At 53.0% G+C, this 12,784-nt stretch overlaps 8 protein-coding genes and 2 non-coding genes across 10 annotated transcripts; 3 read left to right on the top strand and 7 right to left on the bottom strand.

Annotated features, from left to right (window-relative positions):
• Nucleotides 1-129: 129 nt before the first annotated feature.
• Nucleotides 130-807, bottom strand: QC763_303097 (uncharacterized protein; the record flags this gene model as incomplete). The annotated part of the gene is made up of 1 exon (XM_062910762.1): nucleotides 130-807. One exon carries the CDS (start codon nucleotides 805-807, stop codon nucleotides 130-132), a length of 678 nt encoding a protein of 225 aa, XP_062766729.1.
• An 892-nt stretch (nucleotides 808-1,699) lies between these two features.
• Nucleotides 1,700-2,160, bottom strand: QC763_0050310 (uncharacterized protein; the record flags this gene model as incomplete). The annotated part of the gene is made up of 2 exons (XM_062905756.1): nucleotides 1,700-1,823; nucleotides 2,093-2,160. The coding sequence occupies 2 exons, from the start codon at nucleotides 2,158-2,160 to the stop codon at nucleotides 1,700-1,702; spliced, it is 192 nt and encodes a 63-aa protein (XP_062766728.1).
• Nucleotides 2,161-2,731: 571 nt separating this feature from the next.
• On the bottom strand, nucleotides 2,732-3,506 carry QC763_0050300 (uncharacterized protein; the record flags this gene model as incomplete). Its single annotated transcript, XM_062905755.1, has 2 exons — nucleotides 2,732-2,918; nucleotides 3,469-3,506. 2 exons carry the CDS (start codon nucleotides 3,504-3,506, stop codon nucleotides 2,732-2,734), a joined length of 225 nt encoding a protein of 74 aa, XP_062766727.1.
• A 2,106-nt stretch (nucleotides 3,507-5,612) lies between these two features.
• On the bottom strand, nucleotides 5,613-5,686 carry QC763_0050290. Its single transcript has one exon. It is a non-coding gene; the product is annotated as a tRNA-Val (tRNA).
• On the top strand, nucleotides 5,619-6,379 carry QC763_303090 (uncharacterized protein; the record flags this gene model as incomplete). Its single annotated transcript, XM_062910761.1, has 3 exons — nucleotides 5,619-5,638; nucleotides 5,810-6,179; nucleotides 6,242-6,379. Exons 2-3 carry the CDS (start codon nucleotides 6,063-6,065, stop codon nucleotides 6,377-6,379), a joined length of 255 nt encoding a protein of 84 aa, XP_062766726.1. The 5' UTR covers nucleotides 5,619-5,638; nucleotides 5,810-6,062.
• Nucleotides 6,380-6,912: 533 nt separating this feature from the next.
• TMA20 (translation machinery-associated protein 20) lies at nucleotides 6,913-7,795 on the top strand (the record flags this gene model as incomplete). Its single annotated transcript, XM_062910760.1, has 2 exons — nucleotides 6,913-6,929; nucleotides 6,983-7,795. The coding sequence occupies 2 exons, from the start codon at nucleotides 6,913-6,915 to the stop codon at nucleotides 7,584-7,586; spliced, it is 621 nt and encodes a 206-aa protein (XP_062766725.1). The 3' UTR covers nucleotides 7,587-7,795.
• A 162-nt stretch (nucleotides 7,796-7,957) lies between these two features.
• Nucleotides 7,958-8,039, bottom strand: QC763_0050260. The gene has a single exon. It is a non-coding gene; the product is annotated as a tRNA-Ser (tRNA).
• A 204-nt stretch (nucleotides 8,040-8,243) lies between these two features.
• Nucleotides 8,244-9,589, top strand: QC763_303070 (uncharacterized protein). Its single transcript, XM_062910759.1, has 2 exons — nucleotides 8,244-8,532; nucleotides 8,609-9,589. Exons 1-2 carry the CDS (start codon nucleotides 8,470-8,472, stop codon nucleotides 9,188-9,190), a joined length of 645 nt encoding a protein of 214 aa, XP_062766724.1. The 5' UTR covers nucleotides 8,244-8,469; the 3' UTR covers nucleotides 9,191-9,589.
• Nucleotides 9,590-10,083: 494 nt separating this feature from the next.
• Nucleotides 10,084-11,052, bottom strand: QC763_303065 (uncharacterized protein; the record flags this gene model as incomplete). Its single annotated transcript, XM_062910758.1, has 2 exons — nucleotides 10,084-10,827; nucleotides 10,879-11,052. The coding sequence occupies 2 exons, from the start codon at nucleotides 11,050-11,052 to the stop codon at nucleotides 10,084-10,086; spliced, it is 918 nt and encodes a 305-aa protein (XP_062766723.1).
• A 370-nt stretch (nucleotides 11,053-11,422) lies between these two features.
• QC763_303060 (uncharacterized protein) lies at nucleotides 11,423-12,741 on the bottom strand (the record flags this gene model as incomplete). The annotated part of the gene is made up of 2 exons (XM_062910757.1): nucleotides 12,232-12,741; nucleotides 11,423-12,157 (listed from the first exon to the last, which is right to left on the bottom strand). The coding sequence occupies exons 1-2, from the start codon at nucleotides 12,325-12,327 to the stop codon at nucleotides 11,423-11,425; spliced, it is 831 nt and encodes a 276-aa protein (XP_062766722.1). The 5' UTR covers nucleotides 12,328-12,741.
• Between the last annotated feature and the right edge of the window lie 43 nt (nucleotides 12,742-12,784).

Raw genomic sequence — 12,784 nt, 5'->3', positions numbered from 1 at the left:
TCTCTGGTATACTTCCCTTCCAGCGGCCGTCCAACGCAGCACACAAAAAGCCAACACGTCAACACCTTTCCACTCCACATCACACCCCCTATCTCTCTCTCCTTCCTCCCCCCCTCTCTCTCTCTACTCTCACCTCAAGGCCCCCTCCCCAGAATCAGCAAACGGATTCCCCTGCCCCCCCTGTGCGCCAGCATAACCCGTCTGCTGTCCCACATCACCCCCATTATTCCCACTCCCATACCCACTCCCCTCCGTCCCAACACCCGTCACTCCCCCGGTTACATTCCTCCCATTCGGCCTCTTACTCGCAACTTTTGACTCCTTCAACAACTTCTGCGCCTCGGCCGCCTTTTCGAGACGAGTCTGCTCCCTCCTCTCCCTGCAGCAGAGGAAACAGATGCTGAAGACGGAGATCACGAGCGCGGCGGCGAAGCAAATGGCGATGATTGTGCCTGCTACGCCGAGGGAGGACTCCCGGTACATGCAGGAGGGGTTGCCTTGGGAGTCGGACCGGCAGATGTAGTCTGCATGGCAGACCAGACTGGTGTGTGGGCCCGAGGTGCACTCGCCGATCGCGACGCACGAGGTTGTGGTTGTGACTACTTCTGTGAAGCAGGGGGAGGGGGACTCGGGGCGGTCTTGACGGGGTGAGAGGGGGGAAAGGGGGTTTGGGGCGGAGGTTATGAGGGGGAGGGCTTCGCGGGGGAGGTTGATACCAGCCATGGGTTCGGGGTTATGGATGGCGGGGGGAACGAGGGCGGTTGTTAGGCTTGCTGAGGCCAGGAGGGCGAGGAGGCGCATTTTCATGGTGTTGTGGTTCTCGATGGGTTTGGGAAAAGCGGTGTTTTTTTTTCTCGTGGTGTCTTCCAATTGTAACGGTTTCTTCAGCGGGGGAGGGAAGGAACTGTCGCGTGGCTCTTTTTTTTTGGAAAGGTCGTGGTGTCTTGACGCTCGAGCAAGGTGTTTTTATCCTGAGTGATCGGCGAAAGGTTGCAGAAATGTCATGTACGGTTCGAACGCGAGCAATACGTCGCTTGTCGGTGCGAGCTGTGCGAGGTCGATCGGCAAACACGTCGTGTAATTACTGAAATTCCCCGTGTAACGAACAAATAACCCCTTGCAAAAGTAAAAAATGGGAATGGGAGAATGTATGTTATCCCTTCTGGAGGGCAACAAAAGTTGTATACAGGCGACGATGGTGATTTAGGTCGCGGCCAGGAAAACTTAGGGGTAAAATAGGGAGCGGCTGAGATTTAATTGAAGGGAACCTCTCTTCTTTCTCCCCAGTCGAGCCAAGCCGAAAAGGAGAAGAAGAAGAAGAAGGGCCAGGGGGGGGGGATAGGGGGGCAGCCCAGACTGACCCAGCCCCGGGAGCCGACATGCAGCTTCTGAGGCTGCGCTTCACGATGGCAGTCCAAGGGAGCAGGGGTCCTTTCCCCAATTGAGACGAGAAATGGCTTGGCGGTGTGGGCTGAGGGTCCACGTTGGACAGGAAGTGTGGCCAATGGAAGGAGAAACATCACGGACCGGGGAACCCCCTGCTTTGGGCTTGGGTTGCGATGGGATTGCAGGTTGAAGATGAGGATGTGGGTTGCTGCAGGCTGTCACTGTTTCAATGTTTGTGCCTCTGTCTGTTGAAGACGGAGAGAGTCTATACTCGGTAGACATCTACTTGGAGAGGTAAGGAAATGGTCTAGAGTCATGTCCTCGCCGTAAACCCCCAGCCAAGCTCCAGACCGAGTTTTGGGGCAAAATTTCTCAGGGTCCTGGCCAGAGCTCTGTCGGCAGCATCCGCCAGCCCGTGGTTGGACCTTTTGCGGTTCCTGTTGGGTGTGGGAAAATGAGCCTTGCCCCACAACACGGGATCGGGCTGAGCGAACATCAAAAATTGGGGATAGCGTTCTTTTGTAGATCTGCTGGGCGAATAGCCTTGGGATCCGAGTATTACGAATATAATAAGTCAAAACCGAGGTCTTCTTCAAGGGGGCTGAACAGGGCTGGAAAGCACTGAGGTGAGCAGTTCAAAAGTCCGAGAACCAAAGGTTGCTGTTCTGGTAAAGCGGCTGCCGGAACTAGTGTAGTATCCCCTAACCCTAGTTTGGATCTCAACGGCGGCTTGATGAAACAATGGCTCAACGTCTGCCAAGGTGTTGTTGGCATTGGGACCTTCGATTCACGAAAGAGCGTGAGAGCTTCCTGTCGACTTCTATTTTCTCTCAGGCCGAATAATATGGTCAGCCGCACTCGCTTCTTTTGGGCTGATCCTCTGGCCGCCAGTGTTGCATTTGCCCATGCATTTTGAGTTGCCCAACACGTCGAAAGTTTGACCCAACAGCGGCGAGGTGACGATCCACGGAGGGGGGTCAGAATGTTGGTCGAAGAGAGACGCCTCTCAAGAGACAAGTTGCCAGAAGAGAAAAGCCAAGTTGTTATACTATGGCTGATTCACCAATTCCTATCAATCGCTGTTCGCTTTGCCCTCCTTGCCCCATATCAGAAAGATGCAATGACAACTCCAGCAAAACGCCCGCCCAGAAATGCCGCCAACCAGAACCATGCAAAGATCAAGTTGACATTCTCCATGATTCCCCACCCCTCGTTGTCAGCAAAGGGAGTGATGTTTTGCTGAAAGACATCGACTCTCTGACCTCACGCATGGAGGCAACCCCTCCCGGATTGACAAGTCTGGATGCCACCACAGGATACACCAGACAGCCACGTTTGGGGGAGATTAACGTTTGCGCTTCTTGGTGCTCTTGGTGTCGATCTTTTCACTCTTGGAGTCAAAGTCGGGACTACTTTCTCGCCTCTTCTGGCCCTTTTTCTTCCGGGTTCTTTTGTCGCCGGCGTCGGCGCTTTGCGTCCTTTGAGATCTTTGCACTCTTTCGGCACGGAGCTCATCATCGTGGCATTGGACGCTGGTGAACAGTCAGCAGGTTGTCCACAGTTATCAAGACAGCTTGGGCCAAAGGTCCCGCGATTCCGAGAAGCTGTGCCGAAAGAAAGCGATGACGATGGCAACCAGACTAGATGCATGCTGGACGATGAAGGGAACCAGAGACCTCAGACTCAGAAGGACCATCAGAGGTCGTCTTCCCATCCCGTCAACCACGGATACACCTCGGTGGCCCTGGACCTTGTTGGACGGTGTCAACCTCTCGGGTTCGAACCAGTGCCCAAAGAGAAAAGTTGACCACTGTTGGGTCGTGTTGGGGTGTTGATACCACATCTGATGTGGCGCCAGGTCCCCAGAGTACCTTGGGAGATATGGACAACCCGACCGATCCGGACCTGGTCCTCCCTCCAACTGGCCGGACCGCTGGCGGTAGATCCAGTGTGGGTTTCCCGGGCCGCTCGACACATGCTGGAGCCTAGGCCTAGTCCATTCGACTCGAAACCGGTCGAGAAGGAAAGGTGTGATTGGAGTGAACTCACGACTTACCATTGAGACCTCGATGAGTGGAACACGGTGTGAGTTTCGCATTGCACGAGGTGTTTCCGCGCATAGCAACGGGGCTTTGCAATGTGGAAGCACACCGGGCTAGTTGGAGGTACCTAGAATGTCAGCAATGGTGCCATTGGATGCTGACTTGACTCGAGGTGAGAGAAACCACATGCCAGTGATGCTGCGTCGCTCCTTTGGGCATCGTAGCTTTTTTTTTCGCGGTGACTACCGATTTTGATGCCGCTTGACTATGGATGATCTAGCAGATGGGGATAACCAAGCAGCCAGCTCTTGAGGGAAAGGGCGATGTGGCTGAATCCTTCTACCTTAGATTGGCGGACGCTATGTTGAAGATGGGTTGCCTGGTGACAATTAAGAGTTAGGTTGTTCCAGTTAACAAACAGGATTTGTGGCTGATCAAGGGCTCCCACAGCCTGAAGTTCAACAGGCAAGCGAAAAAGGCCATGGGAGGACATTGAGAGCGACTGGAGATTGGGCGGGCTTACTGGCTTCTCCCCGCAGATCACCACGCCGAACCAAACGCTCGGGGTGGAGGGACCACGTAGGTATACAAGTGGGGAGATAAGCTGATTGCTGAACAGATGACCTAAAGACCACGAAAAAAGATGGCTGCCCAGTATGGCTTGATCCTAGGACGGTGAAATGGCGAAGAGAGAGAGAGAGAGATTTGCTCCAAGGCCAGCTGCATCGCTGTTCTTTCTATGCCCCTCCGGGCACTGGGAGCACATCTTCCAATGAGACGTTGCGGAACAGGTGGTTGCTTTCAGGCGGAAGGTTGGGGAAGGTTGCGGAGTGCCGTGGAGATCTGGCATGAGGCAGGCGCCCGGAGTGCGTTTGCTGGGCTCGGCAGCAATGCGATCCTTGTGGCTTGAGCTCGTGATGGATTTGAGGCCTTATCGCCTGCACTTTATATCCACGACCAGCCCATTATCAACCTCTTCCGGCTTGCAATGCCGCCAAGGTAAAGTCAAAAAGGGCACAGATTTTGGATCCGGGTCGGATGACACGTATACCAGCTGTCAAAATCTTTTGAGAGGGCGGCGACTCCGAAGTCCGCCACCATGGTCAGTTTAGAGATAGTATGCCGAGACGGCCTCTTTGTGTATTCTCACAGGGAAGAGGCGTTGATAGGACCCGTATGGACTATCATGGTGGTTTTACACTATGCGATGGGTAAGTAAAACTGCAGAGTCCAGTCGAAGCCACTCTACAGCCATACGCCATCAAAGATTTTAGAGGGAATTTGTATGGAGGTTTAGAGCTTTGAGGTGTTCGTGGTTTCAGCCAGGTACCTGCAGCTGTGTTTTTTCTTTTGCTCCCTACTGCGTAAAGAGTTGTCAATAGGAAACCCCAAGAAAGACATATTGGCCCAGGCACACTGTACTAAAGAGCACATTTATGTTTCAGCTTGTTACAGAATAATCACAGCTTCTCCAAGTTCCCTCAGTACAGAATCCATGCAAGCGCACTTATACCAGGAGCTAAGGAACCAGTTGTCCGAGTATTCCCACAAAAAATATTGCCTCTCGAACGAACCATGGATGTTATTAGATCCCGTCGGTACCAAGATCTGTTTGTGCTGGGCGAATCCTAAACTAGCCTGGTGTCTTCCCCGCAGGGAAGTCGGAAACCATTAAAGAAACGTGGAAGCCCGGACAAGACTATCGGACTTGCCGACTCTGCCATTTCAAGTTCAGATCCAAAACTGACGTATGGCCTACCTCTATCGAGATCGGTGAATACTTTCAGATATGGATCACAGTAACCTAATACATGAGACGTACTCGTCCCTGGATCTCAAAAGCAGACTTGTGGCCCTAAAGACAATGCCTTCATCTTTGCAATGTCCAGTTAATGGCTTGAATGCCTCAAAAACCTTAAGCCCTTAGCAAGGTACACCGATTGTGACACATGAAAACTTAAAACAAGGTGAGCTACGAAAGAAACATGGCAGGTGAAAACTTGAAGTCTTGATATAATGTGCTTGCTGTTTCGTCTGTGATAGCAGCAACCATGCTGTGCTTCCGGCGCCCCTTTTTACCCCTGAGTCCACCTGCAATGCCACCCAGCAACATCATGTTCCAGAGCTGGCAGAGCTTGTGCAATAAGGGCTAGCTCTGATGGAACCTCCAGTCAACCATGTTATGGTTTCGTGGTGTAGTTGGTTATCACGTCAGTCTAACACACTGAAGGTCTCCAGTTCGAGCCTGGACGAAATCAAAACCATTCCTTTTGCAGTTTTTACTCACCTCTCCTGTATTTTGGATTTCTTCTTCTTCAGATGCTGGAACACTTCACATGCTTTATGCTCACGTGTGCAATTGTTTGCTAATTGGTATAAAGTTATGTTCACGATGTGGCTGAGTCCCACCGTTTTGTTCACCCGCCCCGCAACTAGCCGGCAGAGCCAATGCTACGTCATCGGACCCTTTAAGCGCTCCTGCACAACCACCACGTACTTAAATCCCATCTTGACCTCCTGATCCCCAGACCTATCTACATCAAACAGGTCAACATACCAATAAAGCAGAACATCGCACGCTCCGAGAATAACTACACGAATCGCTCATAACACCAACCTAGAACCAACACCAAGATGCCTCTCGTCGTCCCAGGAGTAACAGCCGACAACATGCCCGAGGACAAGACCCAGGAGTGGATGAACAAGCTTGTCGGCAAGACGCTATCAGAGAACGAGCCAAGCTCAGAGACTGTATGTCCCTTTCAACCGCCCTCTCAAGAATGAACAGCATGCTGACGGATGGTTGTCAACAGTGCTTCTGCAAGAAGGACCTCCCTGAATCCACCAGAGTCATCGAGCCAGGCTCGATGGTTACCAAGGACTTCAACCCCAACAGGCTGAATGTACATGTCCAGGAAGACGGGACTGTTTCGCACGTTTCTCACGGTTAAGGAACTGGAGGGGAGTTAGATTGCGGGGTTGAACTGGGCCGGAAGCGGATATCATCTAGACCTACGCTCTTATACCTGCTGGTTGATGTTTTTGGGCGGGTTTGAAGCTATAGCCTACTTTAATGACTGAATCCTATTCTCACCATTATGCCTACGTCTTTGTTGATGCTCTCAAGTGCCGTCCATCGATGCTCAAGGGGCGGGTGACGACAGTGGTGCTCTCGTAGGCTTATCGGACCCCCTTATCACAACCTTGGCAGTGGCCCAGGAACGTTGAAAGTGGGGCTATTGTTCTGATTTACCCCTCCATTCAATTCCGCATCGCGGGGCAACCTCCGAGCAACAGGCAACTCCTGGCATTTTGAGTAGCATCATCAGATATTTTGCGCTACAACAACGAGACAAAGTCGCAGCTATAAGAAGACGAGATTTTCAAAATCAGCTCCATACCACTTCCCTCACTTGATCCAAACCAACCACCACAAAGTTCACCGCAAGAGAGCCGCGCAGCTCTCTCAACCTCAACAAACAAGATGCCTTTCAAGAAAGAGTACGGCCCCCTTCTCCCTCCAGCTATAAGGAAACTAACCCTCTGTTGTAAAGCCTCACCGCTTCCCCAAAACAAAAACTCAAATCCTCCATCCAGCGCTCCCTCCGGACCTCGCTCCTGCAGACCTACCCCCTCCTCAACCCCTTCATCGAAGAGATCATGCCCAAAAAGTCCTCCCTCGAGCAGATGAAGCTCCCCGACCGGGTATCCCTCTACGTCTGCGACGGAAACCCCCTGTTCTTCCAGCACGACAGCGACGTCCTCCTTCCCCACCTCAAGCTCGTGCATCGGTTCCCGCAGTGCTTCCCCACCGTGAGGATAGACCGCGGTGCTATCCGGTTTGTCTTGTCGGGCGCGACGCTCATGGCGCCAGGGTTGACTTCTGCGGGCGGGAGGTTGCCGGAGCCGGATGCGAGGGAGGGGAGGGAGACGCTTGGGGAGGGGGCGCCGAATGAGGGGGCTGATGGGGAGGGGAGGTGGAGTAGGGAGTTGGAGAAGGGGGAGCCGGTTGTGGTTATGGCTGAGGGAAAGGAGGAGGCGGCGGCGGTGGGGGTGCTGGTTATGGGGACGAGGGAGATCAAGGAGAAGGGGAAGGGGCCGGTGATGGAGGATGCGCACTTTTTGGGGGATGGGTTGTGGAGGTTGAATGTTGACTAGGGGTCTGGTAGTGAGTGGGAAGGTGATGAGGGTGTGTTTGATGGGAGGGAGTAGATGAGAGGAGGATGAAGGGGGGAGGAAAGTTATGATGATCGGGAGTGGCATGTAGCGGAGTGAACAAGCGAATTAATGATGCGTGGCAGTAGTTGTATCAGACTATCAGCTGCGGTCAAAACACAGTGAGTATATCTGTTAATGGGTACATGTGTGAGAGGTTTGTGAAGCTGTGATATTTGATCATAGCTGGCTTGCAAGACAAACATGAAGCTGCCAAACCGGAAATAAAGCATCCGCCCTTGACAACGTTGTGCTGTGTTGGCCGTGAATAGTGTAAAAAAAAAACCCAAACTGTAAAAGTAAATTTATCCTATCGACGCGAGCCGGATTTGAACCGACGCCTCCGAAGAGATGAGATTTCGAGTCTCACGCATTAGACCACTCTGCCATCGCGCCTTCACGATAGTGGATGTTGGTGGGGTGGCGGATATTGGGAAACAAGTTGCATCGGGGGGTGGATATCTGCAGAATGTGTGGTCTTCCATCTTGAATCAGGGTTAGGGTGTTCTATCAGCTACCCCCTTGTTAACCTGATCGAGCGATGACGCAAAAGTGGAAACGGGCCGCTGTGAGTTGCAGCGGGGCTGGACCAAGAAGATCCAGCCCCTCATCCCCTCCTTTCGGCGGGGCGGGCGGGCAGTCCAACCACGCAATAGGCAAGACCTTAAGCTTTAACCGTGAGCTCGGCAACACTGGCTTCTTACGACCACGACTTTGCGTCAGGCAAACTTGGTGACACCTTTCGAACCTTCGACGGCCATCCGCGCGTTTTGATAAGAAAGTGAGACTGGATTGATCAAGAGATTAAGCACACACTCGTAACATCATGGCAACGAGGGGCGTCTCGGCGCTCAAGTTTGTGGGGACGGTGTCGTTGGGGTTGTTGACGGTATGTGTTGCTTTCCACATGGCATCGCATGATGCCTTCACCTTGAACAGCAACTAACATGACGCTCACTGACCAGGGCCTCTCCTACACCCTAACAACCCTCACCATCCCCTCCCTCCTCAACCTCCCCTCCGCCACCACAGCCCTCCGCGCCTTTGACTCCCTCACCACAACCTCGACCAAACAACTCCGATCCCTCTCCGGCCTCTCTGGAACCGCCTTCCTCCTCGCATACTATCTCTCCCCCAAACCCCTCCGCCACCCCTACCTCCTCTACACCTCGGCCCTCATCCTCGGCTCCCAGCTCGTCGTGACGGATTTGGTCGCTCCTTACATCTCTCTCGGACCTTCTTCCCCCGCCACCACTGCCGGCAGCAAGAAGTCCTTCCCCCAGCAAAAGAAGAAGAAGCCCTCTACCTCTGCCCGCGCGAGAATGGAAGCCAGCTACGAGGTCCTTGGTGAAGAGCAAGAGGAAGAGAGCGAGGAGGATGAGGTGTTGGAGGTTGGGGAGGAGGCGAACGGGGAGGAGGTGAGGGCTAAGGTGGAGGGGTGGCTCAAGAAGCAGGTTGTCCAGGTGTCTGTCTTGGGACTGGGGTTCTTCATGTCCGTTGTGGGGATTTGGGGGGATGGGGTGGTGAATGTTTATGGGAGGGTTTAAAAAGCCCTGGAGTCAAGACATGACTGATCGATCTCTCTCGCTTTTGTATGAAATGGATGGAATGGGTTGGGATATACGAAAGGGAAATAACACATGGGTAGGTAGGCAGGGGGGGAATGTTTAGTTTTTCTGCTTTTTAGTTTGTTGATGGATGGATGGATATGATTTGTCTGCTCGCTCTTTCCCTTGGTGTCTTGTCATATCTTGCAGAAAAAGGGTGGTCCAACAAAGAAAGATTGTATCTAACTCTACAACGACAGCAGCAACAAGCAGGAAATAGTATTGGAGTTTTGGGGTGGGAAGGGGGTTTCTCTGTCAGATCATCACTGCTCTTTACTGTATTTGGTACAGACAATACATCTCCTATTGGGTTTTATTTGTGTTGCTGTTTAATATAGCCAGTCCTTTGAACATGTGTGAAGCAGCCCGACAAGTCCGACTTGCCCTCAGGGCATGTTTCTAAGCATGTGTTCCAATTCTCGACGTCGGAATCTGAATCCTTTGCTCAGCACTCTCACACAATGGTAACGGACACCTCTTTTTTTTTTTTAAAAAAAAAAAAAAAAAAAAAAAAAAACATAAAAAGCCCTGAAAAAAAAAGAAAGAGAAAATTAAAGACTGTTGCCTGATCTAACGGCGCTCAAACAAAGGTTTCTATAGAGTCTACAGGTATTCCGAGATGCCTCATAAGCAGAGCGGTTTCAAGATGGTAGGTAAGGTATCCATACACACCAAGCCCAAGAGACTCAAATCAGAAAAAGAGCGTCAACCAAAACATGTTCCATTCTCCCCTAGCCCGATCCTAAATTCTCTCCCACCTAAACATTCCGCTGTGACAAGAAAGATACATGTATCGCTTCCGAGTAAAACAACTCCTCTCACTCGGCATCTAATCATGGTAGAGGTGCTTTCGGGGCGCCATATTGCATCATACTAATAATTTTGTCTCTCTTTCTCTGGGGTTTCTGCTGCTGCTGTTGCTGTTGCTGTTGCTGTTGCTGTTGCTGTTGCTGCTGTTGCTGCTGTTGCTGCTGTTGCTGCTGCTTCTGCTCCAGCTGCTGCTGCTGCGCGGCAGCCTCCGCCTCAGTGGCAGCCTTCTCGGCAGCAATCGCAGCACGACTCTTCTCAAACTTCCCGGCAGCCCACGCGTCACGCCTCTGATCCGTCACCTTCCGCTGCGCCACCCGGTCAAAAATGTAATGTCCCAGACAACGAGGCCACTTCGGAGCTGGAATAATGTCATGCTCGCGAACACCGGGATACAAATCCGCAAACAACCCAAACGGCCCATCCTTGCCGTCCGCAGCCTCAAACGTCCTCAGAATCCTCATGTACACATCCGGCAAGTGCTCTTCCTCCATCTTGAGCCCACCCTCGTCGGGGGAAGCGGTCCAATCCTGCGGGGCATACTCGGCGACACGTTCCTCCGTGAGGACCCTTCTCCTGCTGCTTTCTATTCCCCTGTCGAGTATGGACTGGATCTCGAGATAGCGTCTGGGGATTTCCCTCGCCAGGTCGGGCGCCATCTGGATGAGGATGATGCAGGCCATTCGGATGTGGTCGTCGGTGATGACGCCGGGTTGGAGTTCGGGGTTGGCAGCGGGTATCCATGCCGGAATGCGGAAGCCGTTTCTCACCTAGAAAATGATGAGTTTCCGGGGCATGTCGAGCTCGTCAAGGTTGCCAACGGGGAAGGCTGGGATGGGTCGTGGGCCGGCGTCCTGACCCAATATTTCGTATTCAAATTCGCGGGCATCCCCGGATTGGATCTCCTCGGGGTATCTGGTGGTGATGTATGGGCGCCAGTGGTCGACATCCACGTAGCGCTGGAGGTAATGGAGATGGTGCGCTCTTGACTCCATTTTTGATTAATGTCTGGGGTGACCGAGATAGAGACTGTGCTGTAAGATAGAGACTGCACTGGAGAGTTGTTTGGAGAGTGAATGGGAATGAACAAGAGCTTTGATGACAAAAGTTGGGAAGAGTTTGGATTCTTGGGCGGACGATCAATGTCCCTCCTTGAAGTGAGCTGTCCAGGAAGGCACCGAACACCTATGCGGCAGGTTAGCAGAAGCTGCCATGGACGTCTGGGTACCTAGCCATACTCTCCGAGGTTCCAGCCGCACCTGCTTGTGGATGGATTCAGGTACCACCACCCAACATGCAAAGACCCATGAATGTCTCAAGAGCTAGACTGAATAAACATTATCTCTGCGTGCTACAGCTTCACCCTCACTTGCCGCCCGAACCCCCAGCAAAGTTCATGCTGTATGCGCCCGTCTTCTCGTCCTTGACCATCTTGAAGCTGTCAGTGCTGAGGCCAAACGGCTTCAAGATGCCATTGCCCAGGTCCTTGAGCTTGGCCCACATCTCAGCCGTCTCCTTCTCCTGCGCAGCCTTTGCACGAGCCGGCAGGGCGCGGAGTTGCGTGCTGACAATCTTCTTATCCGTCGCGCTCATCAGCGTGTCGTAGGCAGGCAAGGTCGACAGCCGCTTGTAGTCTTCGATTGCGCCTTCCAGGTTGGACCACCCGCCCAGCTCACTCCGGGCCCGAGCACGACGCATGAGAGCTTTGGCGCGGATTCTCGAGATATCATTCAGACGCTTGCGCTGGGCGTCATCGCCCAGTGCCGGACCGGCTGCTTTGGCACCAGAGCTGACAATCTCACCCTCCACCTCGTCTTCTGCCGTGGGTGGGGTGGGGTCCTGCTTCTTCGACGAGCCGTTGCCCTCGAGCTTGTCAAGAGAGTCCAGGGCGGCTGTTGCGTTTGTGACGGCCTCCTTCCATTCTTCGAGTTTCAGGTGGCAGGCAGCAATGTTGGATCGTAAGACGGCCAGCTCATAGTCCAGATAGTTGGGAAGCACGGCAAGAGCCTCATCGTACTTGTTGATGGCAATGTCGTACTTGCCCGATCCAAAGAGAGAGTTGGCCTCGGTCTTGTGCGCGTTGGAGTCCGCTACCATGGACTTGAAAAGCAACAAAACATCCGGTCAGAGCTGAGTTGAGCATGGTAACGGAAATGAGGGCCATAGTGACTTACAGCTTCCTCTTCAGGGGGGAACCTTTCTTCATGCCGCTGCTGCTCCATGTCGTCATCGGCTCCCGCTATCCGGGGCTCCTCATCTTGGGCAGCCATCGTCTTTGGCAGCAAACCGTCCGTCCGATATGCGAGATAAGGAGGCTGCTCACAGGAGAGAAAAAAGGGGAAAGGGGCGGAGCTGGAAACGTGGTGTTGTTACGCTGTTGGGGCTTTGGGCATGGAGCGGACACTTTTTTCTCGAGGCGCTACTGTAGACCTCAGCCCGATGGCGGGGTCTTGGCAGATTCACGTTGATCCAAGGCCGTTTTTTGGGGGGTTTTTTTTGGGTTTTTTTTGAGGCTTTGTGGAGACGACAACGGCTTCCTGCCGTTTGGTGTCCGCTCGAGATGGGACGGACCCCTGATGAGGGGAGCAAACAAGCAAACACACGGCTTTTTTCTCATTCTGTCTGTCTGAACATTCCACAATCTCATCACACCTTCCACACTCCCACAAGTTCCCCCCCTTATCTCGCGTCTTCCTCGGCTGCCAACCCAGCCCATCGCAAGGGGTA

Source organism: Podospora pseudopauciseta, chromosome 3, assembly GCF_035222475.1.
Source record: "Podospora pseudopauciseta strain CBS 411.78 chromosome 3, whole genome shotgun sequence".
Taxonomy (NCBI): Eukaryota; Fungi; Ascomycota; class Sordariomycetes; order Sordariales; family Podosporaceae; genus Podospora; species Podospora pseudopauciseta.
The sequence above is the reverse complement of the archived record's forward strand: the minus strand, read 5'-3'. Positions and strand labels throughout refer to the sequence as shown.

Coding starts and splice junctions, on each gene's coding strand:
- QC763_303070 (XM_062910759.1), top strand. CDS start 8,470: ATGGCAACGAGGGGCGTCTCGGCGCTCAAGTTTGTGGGGACGGTGTCG. Junction 8,533..8,608: donor TGTCGTTGGGGTTGTTGACG/GTATGTGTTGCT, acceptor CTCACTGACCAG/GGCCTCTCCTACACCCTAAC.